This window comes from Rhinatrema bivittatum, chromosome 12 (assembly GCF_901001135.1).
Source record: "Rhinatrema bivittatum chromosome 12, aRhiBiv1.1, whole genome shotgun sequence".
Classification (NCBI taxonomy): domain Eukaryota; kingdom Metazoa; phylum Chordata; class Amphibia; order Gymnophiona; family Rhinatrematidae; genus Rhinatrema; species Rhinatrema bivittatum.
Window position 1 is genome coordinate 22,421,001 of NC_042626.1, and position 17,202 is coordinate 22,438,202.

Consider the following 17,202-nt stretch of genomic DNA (forward strand, 5'->3'; position numbering starts at 1 on the left):
CCCGTATAAAGCCGCCAGTGGGGTCCCGCATCCAGCACGGCGGATACCGGCGAGCTATGGGTGCATAGGCAGACGCCGGGAGCAAAGGGCTGAGGTGGGTGGGAAGGACGAGAGCGTCCATCCGTGAACGCGGCCTTCAACAATGGGTGGGAGCCACTCCAGTCCTTTTTATTTCTTCCTCCTACCCCAGGAGCCCTTAAAGGAGGGAGGAAAAGGACCACGCCAGTTCTTTCTCTTCGTCCTGTCCAGCACGAGCACATGAGCCCCCCTTTGCCTCCCTCCTGCACAGGAGCTCACATAGACCTCTCTCCAGCCCCTTTATCTCCAGAAGCTCTCATAGCAGGGTCACCCCAACACCTTCTCTTTCTTCTAACGTAATCATTGGGGAATGGACAAAAAACTGACAGATACTGTACTACTGTAAAATATTATTTTATATACTGTTAGTGAGAGGGTTGAATGGTTGGGTGCGCCATGAAACCGTGTATCTGTATAGCTCAAAAGTATGAGAAGGCGGCCTTTCCATGAAATAGTGCAATGCAAAGTGAAAGTAAAGAATGAATAAAGGTGAATGCAGATACATCATATTCTTATATCTCTTAATATGTTTTAGGTTGATTGATAAACACCATAATGATAATAGAATTTGGGTTTAGGTACTTCCCTTTCTAAATGCAAACTTAAGGTCTCTTACAATCGGGTACAGTAGGTAAGTTCCCTGCCTATGAGGGCAATAGCTGAGTTAAGTGACATTGCAAAGGTTACGAGGATTGTCGGCAGGATTTGAACCCTGGTTCTCTGCCCGATGTTTTTAGCCTTTCTCTAAGCCAGTCAAATAGCGTATATTGTAGGGTTAGCAGTTTCCCCCTTAAATACAAAAAGGGAATCGCTTTTTAGTACATACACCTCAGTGGGTTGCCCTTTCAGTGCCAGATTAAAGTGGAGTTTAAGTGAAGCTGGAGCCTTTGAGAATCTGTTACACCTTATCAAACTCCAGCAGCTGATAATATAAAAAGAAGAGATAGAATGTAACATTAGGTATAAACAGCATGTTTTCTGTACAATATGAGAAAAGGGAGCTGTCTGGGTTGTAACTGGCCCATCTGTTCATCTCAGGTATTAATTAATGAGGTTTAGTTCTCCACCTAAACCTCGTATGGGCAGAAAAACAGTATCCCGTTGTAAGGTGTATGTCATAGCAGCATAGAAGCAAATTCCTGGTAGCGTGTGTGTCTGGAAAGGGAGGAGCCAGAGCTGACCTACAGGGAGCAGGGGGCGCTTACTCACCCTCGCTGGTGACATAAGTCGCTGTGCCGGCCGGAGATGAGTGACATCATCTCATCCAGCCTCTGAATGGCCTCTGCGTTAGCAGAGCCCACTGCCAAGTCAGCTCGCCTGCCAGCAGGAATGGCACAAAGGGGGCAATGAGGAGGCCCCCCCCCCCAATATGCAGTACTCAGACTCCAGATTACTACAGGATTTCTTCCATGGTAGACAAGCTAGAGAAAACCCGAATGCTGGCATAGCCAGAGCTTAAGAGAGTGCACCCGAAATATGCCAGCCACCTGCAGCACTATAGTACAATTGTAAATGGCACTAACGTTCTAAACTCTTCGTTTAAATTCTCTTCTTCCTGGCCCCTTGTAACTTGCTGGACACCCGAATTCTATGCAGGAAGCTAATTTTTAGTTTTACAAACTGCTTTCAATCTGTAGCGGTTATACTCTCCCTGCAGTCTAGCCAAGCAGAATTAAAGACAGTTTTCTCGACCACCGCCACCTGTTTCTTCACTCGTTTGGGCTTATTCTCATTTTTGAGATTAGATAGTATGCACTATGTATGATGCCTCCCCCCCCCCCGTATTTTAGTTACTTCACGAGAACTGCATTTTCAGTCATTTGTCCTGTAGTGACATTTTTACACACATCACTACAATATCTTGGGGGATGGAGTATTAAGTAGTGTCTGCTGGCTGAGGTGTTGCCATTCTGCAAAATGTAGCTTTATAATGATAGAAGCATCTAATACAATAAATCAGGATTGTGTTTATCTATCTGCTTTATTATATAAAGCTTTCTACTTGTTCTACAGCTTGAAGATGTTTCTTCTGTGACTGGAGAGAGAAGGCAACAGACTATTGAATAGAAGAGGTTAGCTACTGTGCAAGTTGCAGTTCTGATAAAGCACTGGATTTTAATTAACCAAAAATTAGTAGCACATCATGAAGCAGAAGATGTGGCAGCCAAATTGTTTCCTTCCTGGCTGGATATGTGGTATTCGGTAACCTAGGACGAGGGACTTAGAACACCTTACCAGTTTTCCTTCACCTCCTTTAATCTCGGACAGGATAGAGAGGCATGTTTTTTGACTGCACCTGCTTGTTCCAGTTGCCCTGCTCGCTGCAGTGCAATCTCAGCAGCTGTCACAGAAGATAAGATCAGAAAACTAACCTGCCCTTTTGTTGCAAATATCAACAGACTGATGCCATTGTGTGACACATCCGGCCAGGAGAAGCTGCAAAGAAAGCTCTTCAAAATATAATACAAAGGACAAATTAACTGCTGCAAATTCAGTTTCAACAAAATAGCAGCCCACAGAAGGAAGCTGGCTTGTTTGCAAATACACTAACAGAACTATTAATGGTCAGACAGGACATCCATGGGAAGCAGGTAAAGGGAAAACTTAAATCAGGGCGAAGAATCAAATTGTGCTGAAACTTCTCCTGACCTTAGGTATACATCACTTCTCTGCCCACTGCCTCATGTATGAATTTAGATTATAAACTAACTGAAATACCTACTGTACCTGGACTATAATTCACTTTGAACTCAGGTTTTGAAAGGTAATTCAATCCAAACCCAGCATGTTATCACTTGATGGCATGCAAACCCATTCCATCCAGCATGCCATTTCCCATCTTATTTAGGTATTGGCACCACACACATTCTGGAAGAACAGCACAGCACACCAGATTAAAAAAATGCTTACTTGCACACTGCTTAGATACCAGCATGCCCACTCAAGATAGGAGTCCCTCGACAGCCTCAATTATAGGACAGTGGGTTGTCTTCAATTAGAACACCACCATCTCTTACGGAGACCTTGGTAATTTTTTGGCACTCTTCCCCACAAAAAAGTTAATTTCTGTTCTAGAGCTACTACACTTTGGGTGCTTACTCTTCATACAAGCAAAAGGGAATTACTAGTTTCAAATTTATAAACCCACAGGGAAATATACTGGGTGAAGCTCAAGCTACTGATTGTTTGCCTTTATATCTCAATATAATAATTTTTTTAAATGTATATTCTAGAGTAATAGAGTGTGCTGAAGGGCAGGTGTAAAGTGCAGTGGCAGAGCTGCATTTGTCAAGTTCTAGAAGTAGAACAGAGATTGTTGTGGTCAAAATGGGGCTCGCTGATCCTGAATGATCCTAAAACATCTTCAGCAGCATTTATGCTAGAATGTGAACGAGCAGAGGATTAGCCAATTCAAGAGCAGCACAAGTCCTTCAGTAATTGTCAACTATTATTTTGCCCTTCCGCCACAAAGAGATTGGAGACAATAGCAGGCATGGAGAAGTACAACTTTATTTTCCCCCTGCAACAATTGCTCTGCCAAAGAATAACTCCAACTATGACAATGACACTATCGCAGTAGGATTTGTCCTCAAACATTGTATCCAATTAAGCCACCTTTGCCAATGATTTCTCCAATAAAAAACCACATCAGCACTTCTGTGGCCACCAAGCCATTCCGCAGGGCTTCCTGAAACAGAATAAGAGAGGGTGAGCTTCCAAAGTATGTCACTGTATCTACTAGCACTGCTTACTTACTGCAGATCCTGTGTGTCATGCTTAGAAAATCCTCAGCAAGCAACTTACTCATTTATTTTCCTTTTAAATTAACATAGGCTATAATTGTTTAAAGTGTTAACAAGTGTCCCTGTGCACCCTTTGAAATCAACAGAGGCCTTTGTTCTCAGTTATCTTAGTTTACCAGGAAATTTATCATTTTTCCCTCACTAGTTTTCTATTTTTGTTTACCATGACACTGATAAATTCCTGGAAAACCAAAATAAAAAATGAAAACAAAGCTCCCTAAAAATCTAGCATAACAAGTTGCCGCCTGTGGCTAGCCAAAACATAAATTAACAATAGTTTAGACCAAACACAGATCAGGCCCCATGTTTCAAACTTCAGCTGCCTCTCTGGTGCTTCCTAATGCTAATCAAGGAGAAGGTTTAAAAAAAAAAAAAAAATCACTTCTTTTTCTTTATCAGTGAAAGAACTGCCCTTATGATTCCAAAATTAGCTTCTCCCTGGATCATTGCAATATAATGGTAGCAGAATAGAATAGAATCTGTGAAAACCTATTTATTTACTAAGGCATTCCCAGCATGATTGTTCATTGATCACAGCACTCTCCTATTCTTAGCTGAACATTGACTGCAATGTTTTAACTCTTTGTTCGATCCATGTTTGCATCACTGTATGTTTTAAACCATGTTTGGTTACTATTTTATATTTTAAATGTGTATGTATTCTACGTAATCCATCCCAAACCTTGGAGGGTATGGGATAAAAATAATTTTAAATAATGTGCTGAGTCACTGGATTGACCTCAGCAGATCTATCTTTTCAGTTTGACAATAAAACAAGCTAGAAACATTAAAACAGTGTAAGAAGATTATTTTAGGGAGCTAGTTAAGATTTCCAGAAGTCATTGAAACACCAAAGTGGGATTAGCAATGGATCAAAACAATCCCCAATAAATTGATAAATGTGGATCAATATGTATATTGGGCATAGCTTAGCACAGCTTAAGCTAAGAATTATTAAAACCTGAAATACTGTCTCAGCACACTGTCTCTGGCTGTTACTGATGGGCTGATAAGGTAAGAAGGCAAAAGACATTTGGTTCTTCTAACATTTGTTGTTCTAAGAGATAGCATTGATGAAAGCCAGGGTTCAGGAGACCAGTACATGATAACTCCCTAACAGTCATAGCTAGAGTCGTAAATCTTACTGCAACTGAGTCAATTGCTATAGCTTGACAACTCCAGATGGCTAATGTCAGAGCTATGGGTGCAAACTGAAACACTTAGCAGACAGTGGACTAAAGACAGAGAATGAGATACATAAAGCTGAGTGCAACGGTGAGTCGAGGAATGAGCCAAGAATAAGAATGAATAGCTGGTTCTATATGAGGAGTTCCTGGTGTCACACAATCCTTCATTTTGAGAATAGATTCCATAGCAAAGCCCACCTATATTCTTATCTCTGAGATTGAAATCTTATTTACTTGGTTAATCTACATAATGCCTACTCTGATATTATGTGCTTGTACTGATATTCATTATGATATTGTTTCTCTTTGCTGATTTCATACCATATATTTAAGGTAGTTAGTAAATTAAGTTTTGCTTTTACCAGATTGTGTGTAGAGTGATCTATGATATAGTAATACCACTCAGCCTACTTTTCACAAACAGTGGTTCCCAAACCTGTCCTGGGGGACCCCCCCCCGCAAAGCCAGACAGATTTTCAGGATATTCACAATGAACATACAAGAGAAATTTCATGCACTGCCTCCATAGCATGCAAATTGTATCTCATGCATATTCATTGTGGAAATCCTGAAAACCTAACTGGCTGGCTTTGATCTGACATTGTTGAAGTAACGCTTTGTATTTCCCACTGTATTTGTTCTTCTGCCAGTTCTATCTCCTTGTTTAATGGTTTGATTCTTTAAAGAAATTTCTCTTGTTTTCCACATTCTCTTGCTTCTTCCCCCTTGAATACTGGTGGATTCTTAGTCATGCCTTCTATTCACAGGAACGATTGTCCAAATTTAGACCGATGTTAACTTGTTCAGGTTCATACTTCAGCACTTTTTGGGCATTTGAGTTTGTTGATGCTATTAAATATGCCTGAAGGCCTATGATGGTAGTTCTATAGATATATAATCTACTTCTGACTGGCATTAAGATACTATTGTGAGCCATGGAACTGCCTTAGCAGTACCTAGATAACTAGGGGGTTTCATTATGTGAGCCAGTTACGAATGTTTTACAGCACAAAAGTTTCCGTATTTTAAAAAGCATCCAAACAAAAGCACTAGCACTCTGCAGAACCATAGCAGAAATGCATGTACTCACATGCACAGAAACATGGAGGAGGGATGCTGCCAGGCATATTTTGTTAACAAGAATAAGAGAAAACTGCTCCACTACCCTAGGAAAACACATGCCCGTTTTTCATGTTTTCCTGCAGCCCAGAATTACCTTTACTGTGAGCTGTGCAAGACGGCCTGTTTGAAAGTCACTGACCATCTTCTTCATGCTCTCTATAGCATTAGGGATCTCAGCAGGGGTTGGCGGAACCAGCTCAACTTTGGCATAGTACCAGAATGTGGCCAAACGGGGCCTGGTGTAAGTCACAGCAGCTGCAAGAGAAGAGACACAGGATATGTTTACTAATGACTTGCTTACTAAAGTTCTGCTGCATTGTGTTGTCATGTTCAGACATATCCCCTGCAGGAAAAGTCACTTCATGGATGGTTGATCCTGATGCACCTGTCAAGCAGGTGGTCTCCATTACAGACCTAGCTTGCTGCAAAGTAACATGGCAATGAATGACACTAGTAACTTAGGGAGGAAAACACTACCAATGTCATGCATGTCAATTGCCAGAAAGAAGGGAAAGGGATACAAGGTCAGGGCAAATGTTGAAAAAACCAATACTAAATGTTTCCTCCAGTGCGATTTTAAATATATCATATAGAACTGTGAACACCTGGTTAGGAATAGGCTCAGTTTTATATTATTGCATCAATAATACTTACTTTATTAAGTTTTACCTGCTTTCAGGGATATTATGTGGGGAGAAAGTCAAATATGCAGCTCCATAAGAGGGGGGAAAAGACATTTAAAAATAAAGGAGCAAATCAGGTTACAGAAAACAGACCACAGAAGATATCAGTGAAAGAAAGGAGGCAAACATTCTCATAGTATAAGTCTCCAGAGCTTTGTACTTTCCTGATTCCAGGCTTACTGATCTTAAAAGTTAACAGTAGGTGACAGTGGAGATGCCAAGAGAAAATTTGCTAGAACCAGCACAAAAAGCCTAGCTGCTGATTCAAAATGAGCCAGTGAGGAAGATGAAAAGGCATCTAAGATTAAAAAACAAAAACAAACAAAAAAAAAACATTGAGCAATTTAGGGAACAGTTCTACTTTATTATCCTAGACTATTTTCCTTTTCTATAAGCGATAGAAAGCAGTCATCTCCCAGTATTATTCTAGATGATCACTTACGGCCATCAACATTAGATACTCAATCCCTCCTCCTCTACTCACTTCAACATAATACTGCAGTCTCTCTCAACCACGCGCTCAAGTTAAAAACAAGTGCTTTCTCTATAGACACCTTGAACAGTAGCCCCCCCCGAAGAGAATTAATGGCATGGGCCCACTGAGCCTCCTTGAAGAGCGAGTTGAGGGCACAGCTCAGGAGACGCAGCGAGGCTGTTGTGAGCCCGGGAGTCACATCACAGCATTTTTCCCAGTCTCGGTTTAAGGCAAAAAAAAAAAAAAGAATGGAGCTTAAGCCCCAAATACCTGCCCTACCCATAACTCCCATCAATGGGCTGAGAATTCCACGAGCAGGCCGCAGTCCGGATTCTGCTCGAGGAGGCGAGGACAGGTGTGCGAGGCCAGCGCTGCGCCACGTCCTCGCACTACACGCCTCTTACCGCTCACAAGCTGCGGGGTCCGAGTGGTGACGGTCTTGAGAAGCTTCTGGGCCGCTTGTGCCATATCTGCAGCCTCTGCTGAGAAACCAGACTACCCAGGCGTGGCCAGTACTGCGCCTGCGCGCCCAAGTGATACAGAGGAAGCGAGGTGATAAAGAAGGCTAGAGCGGCGTTGTGTGTCACCTCCACTGGAGGAGAAGAGATGGGCGAGCAAAGGTGATAGAGCGGTGCTCAATGTCACCTCCAAGAAGGCTTACGTCGTCAGTGAAAAGGACGGGACCGACGGCAACGTGTCTGAGGGGCAGCCTGCCACGGGAGGCGCTACAAAGCCTTACAGGATTAATGAATTGAGCAGTTGAGAAGCCGAATTACGTAAAGGCTTTCTAGCTACTGTCCATCTTCCGTAGGCTCCTCCCACTGCATCCAAGCCCATATGATTAACCGCTTCTACTGGGGAAAATTGCTGGAGCTCAGTCAAGTGATAGCGGCAGGACTGTTGCAATTATACCCGAACAGCTATCTCCAGGATGGCGCTGAAATCCATCGTATTTTCTAAAAGGGCACAGAATCCATGCTGATTGAGAAAAATCAAAGTTATAGTTTTCTCTGCTGTTGTATACTAGAAAACATCTCCCTTCCCGTTTGTAAGCCTTCCGTTAGTCGTGGATCCTGTAACCACGCAAGGACGCTTTCTAGGATAAAGATTCTCCCCCCCCCCCCCCCCCCCCCCCCGTTTCTACTCACCCCACTATTAAAAGATTTAGCTCTTCTCGATCAACTTGCAGAAGGGTCGTGGTAATACTAGTAACCTTGCCTTCCATTTTACGTTTACTAGAGATGGAACCGACGAGTAAAATATAAATAACGCAAAAAAAAAAAAGAGAAGGAATCTTACGCCAGTGTTACTAAAGCAAATGTGTAGAAAATATCCTCTGGCCTGCATTCACTTGTGAAGGACTTGTGTCCTAATCAACCCTTTGATTTTTGGGTCTGTTTGATTAACGATTAAACTAATACACTTACATAAGAAAATGCCATAGTGGGTCAGACCAAGGGTCCATCAAGCCCAGCATCCTGTTTCCAACAGTGGCCAATCCAGGCCATAAGAACCTGGCAAGTACCCAAAAACTAAGTCTATTCCATGTAACCATTGCTAATGGTAGTGGCTATTCTCTAACAGGTCTATCCAGTACCAAGCGGTAGGAAGAGCTGCGTTAGTGCCCGGCGCACCCGCGGTTGCCGCACGCACGGTGCAGCTCACCTACCGCTCGATCCTGAACTATAATTTCATGCAAATGTAAACCGCGTCTAAGAAGGGTAACTTACTGCCTACCCTTACCCCTGCCTCTACCGCAGGGGTAAGGGTAGGCAGTAAGTTAGCAGGTTAAACGCGCGACAAAACGGCAGGGAAAAATAGCGATAGTCAGGGCACGGGTTACGGGATGCTAGGGAATAGCTAATTCGCTCGTTTGCATGCAATATACATGCCGCGTGCGGAAGAGGCTGCCCGGGGATTTTAGGACGCGGTAGGAGTAGGTTAAAGGGGATTCGGGATCGCAGGAAGGGCTAACGCGGCTGGAAAGTGAGTAGAATGCGGGTTAGGAGTGGGATAAACGCGGCCGCACTTTACTGGATAGACCTGTAAGTGAACTTAATAGCAGGTAATGGACTTCTTCTCCAAGAACTTATCCAATCCTTTTTTAAACACAGCTATATTAACTGCACTAACCACATCCTCCGGCAACAAATTCCAGAGTTTAATTGTGCATTGAGTGAAGAAGAACTTTCTCCGATTAGTTTTAAATGTGCCCCATGCTAACTTCATGGAGTGACCCCTAGTCTTTCTACTATCCGAAAGAGTAAATAACCGATTCACATCTACCCGTTCTAGACCTCTCATGATTTTAAACACCTCTATCATATCCCCCCTCAGTCATCTCTTCTCCAAGCTGAAAAGTCCTAACCTCTTTAGTATTTCCTCATAGGGGAGTTGTTCCATTCCCCTTATCATTTTGGTAGCCCTTCTCTGTACCTTCTCCATCGCAATTATATCTTTTTTGAGATGCAGCGACCAGAATTGTACACAGTTTAGTTTACATATTTCATTTTCTACACATCTGCTTTAGCAGCATTGGAGTAAGATTTCTGTGTGTCACACTGTACCAGGGCAGAGTATAGGCAGAAACAGTGTCAATTTTTGATTGACTGGTAGACAGAAAATTAAGAACCTTCCTTTTCAGTTAGGTTCCTGGGAATTGCAATATTATAACAAAAAAAAAAAAGAAGTCAGGATAAAAATAAGTCATTTTTTCACTGATTTTTTTTCTAACATGGAAATGCACAGGCAAAATTAAATCTGAAAACAAAGGTCCCTAACACTAAGAAAAGTATGAGAGAGCAGAGTCATATCTGCCCTCTCCTTTACTCTTCCTACATACAAATCTGGCTTATAACGTTGGAGTCAAAGACCTCCTCATCTTGTCAATTCTTGGACAGGGCTATGGACACAGTTGATGATTTCAGACTGATATTCTGCCAGTAGTAAAAGTCAATCAGGTTGCTGCAATATTGAAACCACATATGAATATGAAAACACATTCATGGTTGAGCATCCACTCTCCCAACATGCACCGATTGAGCTCTCCAAGGCATCCCTTTTTCTAACATGACCACAGGTACACTTTATTTTTACCTAAAGGAAAATTGGTCCTTACCTGCTAATTTTCGTTCCTGTAGTACCACGGATCAGTCCAGACCAGAGGTTGAGCCTCCTGTCCAGCAGATGGAGACAGACCAAAACTGAAAGGGTATCCTACAGGCGGACAGAACCTACCCTGCATCCCTTCAGTATAACCATTGTCAAAGTAGAAAAGTATAAAGACAACAAATCTAAGGTCAAGCAAGTAAAGAGAATTAATAAACAGTGAAGTAATTGAACAATAGAAAAATTGAATGAACTCTGTGAATAATCACTCTTCTATGAATATCCATGGTCATCTTAAGAGATGCTTCCGGTACCATCAATGACAATCCAGGAAAAAGATATCCAGAAAAACCTTTAAGGACAAGAAGAAACTTCCAACGGACAGACCGATAAAGAATACAGGAGGGCATCTGGACTGATCCATGGTACTACAGGAATGAAGATTAGCAGGTAAGAACCAATTTTCCTTTTGCTATACGTACCCGGATCAGTCCAGACCATGCGATGTACCAAAGCTTCCCTAAATAGGGTGGGACAGAGACAGTCCTGCTCAAAGAACCTGCCGTCCGAAGGACCAAAACATTGGAGCCCGAACATCCAGACGGTAATGGCGAGCAAAAGTATGCAGAGATTTCGACATAGCTGCCCTGCATATCTCCTGAGAGACCGACTGAGTCTCCAGCCATGATGTCGCGTGAGATTGCAAAGTATGAGCCTTAAGACCATCGGGGACCGCTCGGCCATGACAGATATACACTGAGGCAATCGCCTCTTTCAACCAACATGCAATCGTAGCCTTAGAAACCTTGTTGCCCCTCTTTGGAACACTCCAGAGAACAAAACGATGATCCGAAACTCGGAACTCATTGGTGACCTGAAGGTAGCGCAATAAAACCCACTTCACATAAAGACGCTTAAGATCACCCCCTGCCGTACCTGCTACATCTTCAGGAGAGAAAGCCGGGAGTTCCACAGATTGGTTGACATGAAAAGAAGAAACAACCTTAGGCAAGAAGGAAGGTACCATCTTGAGGGGAAACCCCTGAATCTGTGAAATGAAGAAAGGGCTCTGTACAAGACAACGCTTGAATCTCTGACCCTCTCCTGGCGGAGGAAATGGAAACCAGAAAAATAGTCTTGAGCATCAAATCCTTAAGGATAGCCCGATGGAGGGGTGCGAAGGAAGCCTCACAGAGGGCCCGAAGGACCAAATTAAGACTCCACGAGGGACAAGGAGCCCGCCCAGGCGGCTTCAAATGCTTAGCCCCTTTGAGGAAACAAATGATATCCGGATGAGCCGCCACCAAATATCCATCGACTCTGCCAAGAAGGGAACTGAGGGCGGACACTTGAACCCGCAGAGAGCTGAAAGACAAACCTTTCGATAGGTCCTTCTGGAGAAAAGAAAGAACCTGGGGTATCTGAGCTTTATGGGTCGGCACGCCAGATTCCGCACGTACATTCTCAAAAATTTTCCATACCCACACATAAGCAAGAGAGGTAGACAGCTTCCTGGACCGCAGCAAGGTGGAAATAACTTCCTCCTTATATTCCCCTTCTTTCTTAATCACCTCCGTTCAAAAGCCAGGCCACTAGACAGAAGCGATCCGCCTGGTCGAAAAATACAGGACCCTGCCGAAGTAGATGTGGTAGATGACAGAGGTGAAGAGGACTGTCCGTCACCAGGTTCACCAGATCCATGGTCTGCGGGGCCACTCGGGTGCCACGAGAATGACCGGCCTCCTGTGGAACTCTATTCTTCTGAGAACCTTTCCCCATTAGGGGCCAAGGAGGAAACACAGAGGAGAACATCGTGGGACCAGGGCATCCACTCCTTCCGAACAGTGCTCCCTCCAGCAGCTGAAGAATCTGGGAGCTTTGGCATTGCTCAAGGTTGCCATCAGGTCCAGGTGGGGAGGGCCCCACCTGTGAACAATCAGATCCATCGCACAGTGGGACAACTCCCACTCGCCGTGATCAAGACGTTAACGACTGAGGAAATCGGTTTGGACATTTTCCTTGCCTGCTATGTGGGAGGCTGCGAGGCACTCCAGGTGCTGCTCTGCCCAGGCAAGTAGCTTGCTGGCCTCGAGAGCTACCAGACGACTCCTGGTGCCCCCCCCCCGGCGATTGATATAGGCCACCATGGTGGAATTGTCGGATAGTACGCGCACCGCTCTGCAGCAGATCAGCGGAAGAAAAATCTTGAGAGCCAGGGACACCGCTCGTGCCTCCAGACGATTAATGTGCCAGCAGGACTGGACTTGGGACCAGTACCCCTGCGTGGCCTGGGATTGGCAAATCACTCCCCACCCGGAGAGACTGGCATCTGTTCTCACTGCGATCCACTGCAGAGTCAATAAGGGCATTCCTTTCAAGAGGTGCGCTAGCGATAGCCACCATTGTATGTCGGCGATGGTAGAAACGATAGGGGCATCTGGAACTGCTCGGAAACCGGCTTCCAGCGGGATAGCAAAACTTTCTGTAATGGTCGCATATGCGCAAAAGCCCAGGGGACCAGGTCGATAGTAGAGGCCATGGTCTCCAGTACCTGGAGGTAATCCCATGCCGTAGGAAGCAGGAGCGAGAGCAGTTTGTGCACTTGGTCCATAAGTTTGAATGCCCGAGCGTCCAGGAGGAACACCTTGCAGACTCAGGTATCGAAGTGTGCCCCCAGGAATTTCCAGGACCTGGGAGGGCTGAAGGTTGCTCTTGGAGAAATTGACTATCCAATACCACTAATCCTGATGGAGCCTTGCAGATCCGGCGTCGCAGGAGCGGGCGGAGTGGGTATCCGTGGAACTTTGGCGGGCGGGGGACTTGAAGAGGGGTCCTCCTCCTGCAAGCTGGCCAGGTAAGATTTGTGTATCAGGAGCACAAATTATGAAGAAAAACGTGGCCTGGATATCCGGGGGGGGGGGGGGGCACAGGGCTCAAATCGGAGAGAAACCTGAAAATTCGACTCCTCTCCCCCCTGCAGCTCCGAATCGGGAGCTGCACGAATATCTAAAATGGCTGCCGTTTGCCGGGTCGGGATCTACCTGGCCATGCGTCGGGAGGAACATACCCGGGTCAGTGATGGGGTCGGCGCCGCCAAGGGACCCTCCCCACCCGGCAAGCACCCCGAACATAGCCCGTCGCAGGAGAGCCGCAGGGCAGGCTCCCCACAGGCTAAACAAGCGTGTGATTGCGGCATGACTGACAGGAAATCGCTGCGAGCAGGAGAAGAATCAGCTGAGCCGTTCAGGGGAGAGGAGTGAGTGCAGGTGAATGAACCCTGCCCATTCCCTTCTCTGCTATAGCAGAGAAAGTAAGCTCCCCCAAGAGCGAGGAGACAGCACTGTCCCCTGACAGAGTTGAAGTAAAAATAGTCTTAAACTTCTTTTTTTTTTTTAGTTAAACACAAAGACCAAAATACTTGCTTGAGCTTGAGAAATAGGTAGAAAAAACCCCACAGGGTAAAGATAAAGGAATAAGTAAGGGAACTGCATGGTGAGCTGCCGGCATCTGCTGGAGTCAGACAAATACTGAAGGGATGCAGGGTAGGCTCTGTCCTCATATAGGATACCCTTTCAGTTTTAGTCTGTCTCCATCTGCTGGACAGGAGGCTCAACCCACGGTCTGGACTAATCCGGGTACGTACAGGGAATTTATTTTTTCAGCTCCTCTGACTTAATATAGTCACAATATTAAATCAGAAAAGCAGTATTTTCAGCTTTTGTGTCAACTTTAGGGGCTTCTCAGAACTTAATGCCTGGCTCTGGGGATCTATTTTAGCCTGAAAATTCCAGTGAACACGTATGTACAAAAGTAGTTGTCATAATTGCTCCTTTCTCTTGTAAAACTACAAATGATTTATAATTTCAAAGAACACAGATAGCTTGAAGAAAGAAATTCTCCCTATTAAATAAAGCCTGTCCAAATAAAATAACTTCTTTAGACATATTGGTAGTACACTGTTTATTTCTCAAATGGGTACATTGACATGTTTGCATATAAATACAACGCCAGGCTGCTAACTTATCACTTCTAGGAGGTAATCTCCAGCATAGGCTCAGGTTTGCTGTACATATTGTAAACTCTTTGCATATACCCCTGCTGAAAAGCATCCTCAGTAGCAAAGAATGGGTAAAACCACAGCAGTGAGAGCTGCTGAAGACAAGGTAGCAAATAAACAATCTACAGGGGATGCTAATACCTTATGACATCCAGTGGAGTTTTTGTACAACAATCTTAAGGGGGAAAAATTTTGAAAGCAGTTTTCCTCATAATTGTATCTGAAACACTGAAAACATTACACCACCTACATACTGCATGAACAGGAACATTAATTTTCAGTTTTTATTTCATTTTTCAAGGGAATTTCAATGCTGTAACAAAACAAATTCAGTGCAAAAATGACTTATAACAAACAGGAGAAAAATCAGTCATTTTTCCACTGGTTTTGTTATAACATTAAAATTCCCAGGGGAAATAAAATAACCAAAAAACGAAGGTCCCTATGCATGAACTAAGGAACATGCAGAGGCCTTTCTATCCCCTATGATGGAAAGAGAAGCCACCACAAATGATGGTTGTAGTAAGAACCAGGCAAACGAACAGATGGAATGGTTTAATTTCAAGTTCTGTGTCCATCACAATAACCTGTGGTGTGCAGCAATTGTAAACCAATATGGGGAAGCTCACCAGAGCACGATATTCTGTCCACTGACAACAGGAAGAAAGTGGGTCATAAGGAACGGTAGACTATATTCAGAAATTAATTGTAACAAGATCCCAGCCATAAAATTCTATTTGCTCCAGATCACACACTTAACCCAGGTCTAATCACATACTTATAAACAAGTCTTGGAAATGTGTAGTGTATACTCAGCCATATTCTTTAGCTAATTTAAGGATATACCAGAACACAGCCACTGTGTCTCATCAGAAATGTTCTTCCGATTACATGGCCCCTTTATGCAACATCTTCCCATTGCTGTGAGGAGGATAAGGATAAAGGAGGTCTTTCCTCTGGGCAGCCCAAGTAATAGCTGCCTAAAAAATGAAGCGTTGCTAAACAGAGTGGAGATTTCTGGATTTTCCAGATGCAAACTAGGTGTTGCCCCACCCTTCTGCCCACAATTCTTCCAGAACTAACTCAGTTCTCCTACAAACAATACCACTTTCCAATTTAAAAAACAGAATTCAGTTTTCTATCTAAAATACTTACTGTATGAAAGATCTATCTCAGATCAGCCCTGCTCAAAGCAAGTGGGCTTCTGTCTGCTTGTATACTGAACAATGCCATTCTAAAGAAGAACATGGCGCAAAAAGTGACTCTCGCCGTCTCCCAATGGTGACAATCTTGACACTACTGTCCTGAAAAGAGCCTGCTGCTATTTCACATACACAGAAAGGAGCAGTCAGAAGAACCCGAATTCCCCAGCAGATCTCTCAAGTTAAGGGGCCAAGTGCAGAAAGTTTGTGAACTTGCCCATTTATAAATTAATAAAAAGAGAGGATCTGAAATGAACAATGGAAATCTGCAGCCACGCTTCATTGCCTCAGCTCGGAGGCATTCTGCTGGGGACATGAGTTTCTGTACGTATGTGCACTGCTTCGTCACGGTGTCTCATCTTCCTGTTCTAGCTGTGCCTTCTGTTGCAGTTTCCTCTCTGCCAACCACTGTTGGATTTTCTGCTTTAGCTCTGTGTTGGGTTTGACCTGGTCCATGGTGAGTGGGCTGCGATTGAAGGGGTCGGTCTGATCACTGTCAGAGATACAGCAGTAGTTAGGGGATGTGCAAGAGACCAAATTCAATACAGCACCAAAATTAACATTGATCAGCAATCACATTTCCTGGTTAATATTTTCACTTTGTTTTGGTTTATTTTTAATAAAAAGAAAATAAAACTCAATGGCAAGAATACTAGTTGACTCATGGAAAGTATCCAAAGAGAGTTGAGAAGTTTTCTTTCTTCATTTTTCACTCATAACTTCAAAAGTATTTACATTAAGCACTCATTGCCATAGAGTGGCATCAGGAAGAGCAATTTAAAGCAGAAGGCATATTTGCAGCAAGAGGGATACGGTACTAGCATCAGGTGTTGGGGGAAATGTAAAAGTGATGGGGGGGGGGGGGGGGCAGGGGAACTGCTGAAAAGAAAGGTCAGAGTCAGAGAAAGGTCATTTCAGGATGCTGTCATGGACTACCCTATATTACATTGCTAAGAAAGCCCTTGTTTATCAGTAAAAGAAGACAAAGAGGAGATTGCATCTATCCAGTAAGCAGAACAGTGCATGCGTGCACACACTTTTCTGCCAGTATATTTATGGCTGTATTGTGTTTTCTACTGTTCTCCCATCATCACTTGCATGGCACACAAGTCATTCACTGACAATAGCTACAGGTGATCCTAGAAACAAACCAACCATATGACAGCTTGGAATTCTGCTTGCTTCTTCCTCCATCCACTCTATATTAAACAATACATACATCCAACACTGTACCACACACCAAGCTGACAATATTCCTTTGAACAACTACATTCATCCTTAACATAACTCCAATCACAAAAAAATCCATTTGGAATTTGCATTTACTCCAGAAAGTAGAACATATTAAACATTCATTTTAGAACAGTAATCAGATAGCCAAAAACTATATGGTAATTAGAACAAATAAAGCCTTCCTTTATCAGGAGACAAGCCTGCTTGAAGATTATGAACTTTCTTTGAGCTTTACTAATCCCACCAGTATAAAC

At 43.7% G+C, this 17,202-nt stretch overlaps 2 protein-coding genes and 1 long non-coding RNA gene across 5 annotated transcripts in view; 1 reads left to right on the forward strand and 2 right to left on the reverse strand.

The window, feature by feature from the left end:
- Positions 1–65: 65 nt before the first annotated feature.
- LOC115074569 lies at positions 66–3,708 on the forward strand. The gene is made up of 2 exons (XR_003852276.1): positions 66–567; positions 2,092–3,708. It is a non-coding gene; the product is annotated as an uncharacterized LOC115074569 (long non-coding RNA).
- On the reverse strand, positions 3,569–7,998 carry ATP5MG (ATP synthase membrane subunit g). Of its 2 annotated transcripts, none has more exons than XM_029574144.1 (3): positions 7,753–7,998; positions 6,285–6,445; positions 3,569–3,766 (listed from the first exon to the last, which is right to left on the reverse strand). In XM_029574144.1, exons 1-3 carry the CDS (start codon positions 7,814–7,816, stop codon positions 3,668–3,670), a joined length of 324 nt encoding a protein of 107 aa, XP_029430004.1. In that variant the 5' UTR covers positions 7,817–7,998; the 3' UTR covers positions 3,569–3,667. The 2 variants fall into 2 exon arrangements, with proteins under 2 accessions (XP_029430004.1, XP_029430005.1); XM_029574145.1 differs by lacking the exon at positions 7,753–7,998 and adding an exon at positions 7,628–7,721.
- A 6,401-nt stretch (positions 7,999–14,399) lies between these two features.
- UBE4A (ubiquitination factor E4A) overlaps positions 14,400–17,202 on the reverse strand; it is a 62,240-nt gene continuing 59,437 nt past the window's right edge. For both annotated transcript variants that reach the window (XM_029572426.1, XM_029572428.1), the window contains exon 20: positions 14,400–16,208. In XM_029572426.1, the coding sequence (XP_029428286.1) occupies positions 16,061–16,208 (148 nt within the window). In that variant the 3' untranslated portion in view covers positions 14,400–16,060. The remainder of the gene's footprint in view (positions 16,209–17,202) is intronic.